At 50.8% G+C, this 4865-nt stretch overlaps 1 protein-coding gene across 1 annotated transcript in view; it reads right to left on the reverse strand.

Moving 5' to 3' along the window:
* Window positions 1–4859, reverse strand: part of FBH1 (F-box DNA helicase 1) — a 47384-nt gene extending 42525 nt beyond the window's left edge. The window contains exon 1 of the mRNA XM_029953516.1: window positions 4848–4859. Within this exon, the coding sequence (XP_029809376.1) occupies window position 4848 (1 nt within the window). The 5' untranslated portion in view covers window positions 4849–4859. The remainder of the gene's footprint in view (window positions 1–4847) is intronic.
* Window positions 4860–4865: the final 6 nt, after the last annotated feature.

Genomic DNA, 4865 nt, shown 5'->3' on the forward strand with positions numbered 1-4865 from the left:
TCCGACTCCTGATCTCGGCTCAAGCAGTGATCTCACTGTTCCTGAGTTCGAGCCCCACGTCTGGCTCTGTGCTCATGGCACAGAGCCTGCTTGGAATCCTCTCTCTATGTCTTCCTCTGCCTCCTCCACCCCTGCTCGTGTTTGCTCTCTCGTTCTCTCGCAAATTGACAATTAAAAAATTAAAATGAAAACAAGGGGGCAGGTGCCTCTTCCAGAACTGGCCCACAAACCTCTCGGGCTTACTCCTCCATTCTCTGCGCCTCTGCCAGTGAAAGGGGACCTGGGCTCCCTAGGGCACCCTTAGAAGCCCTGTGTTCAAAATGGAAGCATCTCCAGCAGCCTTGGTCCTCGGAGGACTGCTTTAAAGAGTGCCTCCCCAGCCCCCCACGTCCAACACTTAACACTCTGACAACGCGGACCCAACTCGGACCACTGTGACATGGAGAAATGAACTCTGCTTGTCCTTATGTGTTTGGATCTACTTGTTACTGCAGCCAAACCTACTCCAACCAGCTGAGGATCATCTGAAATTAACAGCAAGTATTTTCCTTCTTCCCCTACATTACTAACCAGAATTGGTAACAGAAAGGCCTCTAAAACTCACAGGTTACAGACCCCAATGGACAAGATGAAGAGACTAAGTGCCTCCAATTCCTGGAGGGAAAGATTGTGAAATAACTATTTAAAAAGATGAACAAATATACGTCTCTCTCTACCACAAGGTACCTGACCAGAGAGATAGCTCAGAACAAGAACCACAGAGGGCAGTCCTGCTACTAATTCACTGAGTCCCGAACCTCACCGTGTTAGCTCCTCAAGAGCCTCCCCTTTCCTCTCCGGGGCTCTGTGCGGACGGACAGGCGGGCACTTTCCCTCTCATGTTTCCAGCTATTTCCAGCAGAGGCAGCGGGGCTGTGCTGCGTGTGATGACACAGGCTCACAGCTCAAACTGCAACCTAGGGCCCAAGTGAAACACAGTTGCTGGGGTCACTGCCCAACTGGAGCACTGTAGGAAGTATTCATCGGAGCCAGGAAGCACCAGGCAGTAATACAACCACCCCTTGCATCCGAGAGCCTTGTAACGATTATTTGCAGATTATTTGCATAGCTCCGTACTTGTTAGGTCTCATATGCAAAGTGTGCTACTACTCCGGTATATTTCACCGTTGCTGTATTACTGTCAACTGTATGTGAATAGGTCCTCCCTGCTGGCCTGACAGGTCTGTGGTCTGGTGGGAGGAGGGAGGAGCGAGGGACTCACTCAGCCCGGCACCCAGCACACACTGCTCCATAGTAACTGTGATGAAAGCAAACGCACGGCCTCAGTGCTGCTCCGCCCCATAGAAGTTTGCTCCTTCCACAGCTCCAAAAGCCTCCCCCACACCTCACAGCTCCCACGTGCTTCGTGGATGCGGAAGGTCCTTCACGTGTCCCCAATGGAACTTCCCACAATGCTCCGCTGGGGCCGCGATTTCACAGGGGCTCAGGTCACAAGGTGGCTTGCTGGTGACGGCATGTAGGTCTTCTGACTCCCCAGGGGCAGGGTTCGGGGTCCTTTCTCCTGTCACAGTCTGCCTTCCATATCCAGAAAGGTTTAAAGCAGCTTCTAAAAACTTCAGGTTTAATTTCTACATCACTTTTTTTTTAACTCACTGTGAAATGTCATAAGCAGAGGCTTAATAACGAGCAAGTACTTGGGAAACATTACCTATAAGGAAAATATCACTAAATACAGTAGGCTCAAAATGGAAAAACTTCAAACAGTTTGTCCCCACTAGCACTACAAGAAAGAAACACAGAAAGAAAACACTACGGGCCTGGCTCCTATGACACAGGTCCCTCCCATCGCCACGTCCGGCTTCTGTCTAAACCCCAAAGGCCCCTCTAGACGTCAGGCTTCATCTTCCTCGGATCCCCTCACGGCCTGCAAACACCTGCTCCTCCCGGAGACAAGGCACTTGCTTGTCACAGAACACAAGGACGGAGAGGCAGGCGACTCACAAGGATGCAAAGGAACAGGAAAAGAACGGAAAAACAAGACAACGATGGCTATTTACAGACCAGAATATATTTTTATATATCTGACAGGCGTGTTGTGCTGTCCATTCGTTCCACGACCATGTTCAAGCATTTAAGTATCTACTACGTCCCAGACTCATTATATAAACAGCAAGCACACAAAACAGGAAAGATCTGGCCTGCCCATAAGGCAGTCCACAAAACAAACACAAGGTACCAGACAGAAGGCAGCAGAAATGCTGCGCAAGCGCACGCATGAAGCGCCACAGCAGAAAGGGGGACGGAGAGCGATGTCGCAAAGGGCTTGGTGATGTGTCCACCTCGAAACAGGAGTTGGATTCAGTGAGGCCATATGTGCAAAAAACACAGAGAAACAGCACAGCGTTGGTGTCGGGGGAAGTCGAATTTCATTAGAACGAGAAGTTCACGGACGGGGAACGAGGCTGGAAAAGGAATCTGGAGGCGCGGACTGGAAGGGTCCTCAAATACAAGCCTACACTGGGCTTTAGCGTGTAGGAGAGACAGAGAATCATTGGGCTTCCCAGCCGGGCCGATGTACAGTCAATGCACACTCTGAACGGTAACTCTGGAAGCTGGGTCCAGAGGACGGGTAGACACAGAGACCATCAGTGAAATAAGCAGAAAGTTACGTCTCTAACCGAGACAAGAGCTAATGAAGGCCTGGGAGCCACAGAAACACGGAGAAGGGGAACAGGAAGGAAGTCCCACACCTCTTTTTTGACAAGACTGAAAAGAGACGAAAGAAACAGCCAGTGGTCACGTCAGTAACCATGCTGAGGGGGAAAAGAGAGAGAGTGTGGTGTTACTCGTCTTCCCCTTGAAGGGGAAGATGACAGCTTCCCGTTTTCCAAACAGCTGTTTGCTTTGTTCTGTTTTACAGTTACCTGTGAAACGCCAGGTTACGGCTCCAGGAAGAACTCTGAAATAGGAGACTGGCCCTCCGAAGGCCTGGGAGAGACCGTTGAAGCTCTAAGACAACGTGAGATGCTCTGATGACAGATAAGTTTCTAGGAGTAAGTGATTTCACAGCCCAAAGGGCGCAGTCAGAATCCAAACTCAGTTTTCAAATACCATCAGCCTGGGAAGGACAGAGGCCTATGATGAGCAGAGAGAAGATCCTGGCAACAAATCTGAACTTACAGTTCTAAGGCCAATACCAAGAGCACTCACACACTCCCAGATCCCAAAACGATGTCAACGATCATGACACTGATGACGAAAGCTGAACGCTACAGCTCCAAGAAACACGACATGAAAGAAGGGAGCGAAGCAGCCACACGGCAAATCACAATGCCAGTACTGACTACGTGAGAGATGTGACACTAAGCATCGGACCACAAATTCCAAAGGCTGCACAAAAGGAATGGACAGCCCAACTGGGAAATCAGCGAGACCCAACACAGCTCCATCTGTTAGCTTACGATAAGGATTCCTCCCCTCCACACCGAGCTTTTGCTCTAGAAAATTACAAGGGCCGTGGTCATGCTCATATTCATCATCATCTAGTTATCTAAAGGGGGATACAGAAGCTAGGTTGCTGAAGAACACAGGACAGGCAGAACTGCACCGGGCACTAGTTACATAACCAAGTATCTGGATCTGAAACATTCTTATTGGGCATCTGTGTGTGTCCCCATTTTGTAAGGCAAGAAAAGGTGAAGCCGTGTGTCATTAGGGTGCAGGAGGGCATTAGCAGCACAAAGTAGGAAGTTACTAGATGTTCACCTTCCATTTGCACCAAACCAACAGTTATAGAAAAAGCAATGCTGGGCATGTTCTAAAACGTCACACATTGCAAAATACTTTTATGCCTACCTTTTGTTGAAGTGGCAAGATGTAACAGAACAATAACTTTGGCAAAGCTGATAGCGGACCCACTTCTGTCTCCAATGACTACCCCTATTACTCAGTAAATGAACCGAATTCCTAGTATGTTCATTAGTAAAACGGGCTTGTTTTCATGGGTCATTTTTCATTTTATCTCCCTTAATTTATGCGAGCACAGGGCCAGGCACCTGCAGACACTCCAGAGGACTTTACTACCTGTAGTTCCATGGGGGACAGGACTAACTTCTTTAGGCCTCAATTTCCCCACCCGTAGCAATGCATTACAGGGTTGTTTGCAGAGTAGGTAATTAACGAAAAGTACTCCGTAAACCATATAGAGCAACACAAAATGTAAGCCTAACTGTTTCCAGGCCTGGCAAATAGCAACTTTTGGACTGAAAGCACCAGGTTTAAATGACTAGCAGCCAGTTAAGATCTGGCTAAGAATTCAGCACCTGCCCTAATCTCTCCCGTCACCCCATACAGCCTGCTTAGATCTCAACGTCCCCTCCACGAGACAAGCTCGAGGCCTTCCCGCCTCACCCTAATGTTAATATTCAGATAAGGAGAAGGCAGACCTCAAACGAGAGTAGCAGAAGGACACAATCAAGTGACTCGCCCAAGGTCAAAACACCAGGGTAGAAAAGGCAATGCTGGCCTGCCAGCCACCGAGGCCACGTCCCTCAAGACTCCGTCCGCAACCGACGAGGGGCGACCAGCTGTCCTCTTCCCGGGCCACAGGACCAGTGTGGGGGCGACCCTCGCCCTCCTGAGTGCACGCCCCGCCGAGCCCCGGCACCGCGGCGGCCGGCGGCGGGCCAGGGCTCCTTCACCGCTGAGCTCAGCCCGGGCCCCTACGGCCCCCGCGGACCTGCTTCCCACCCCGCGAGGCCGGACCCCGAAACAGGACCCCAAGAGGTTAAGAGTCCCCACGGCCGGACCCCGCCCGCGCTCCCTGCCACGTCCGCGGCCTCACGCACTATGGCGCTCCGGACCGG

Source organism: Suricata suricatta, chromosome 10 (assembly GCF_006229205.1).
Source record: "Suricata suricatta isolate VVHF042 chromosome 10, meerkat_22Aug2017_6uvM2_HiC, whole genome shotgun sequence".
NCBI classification, from domain to species: domain Eukaryota; kingdom Metazoa; phylum Chordata; class Mammalia; order Carnivora; family Herpestidae; genus Suricata; species Suricata suricatta.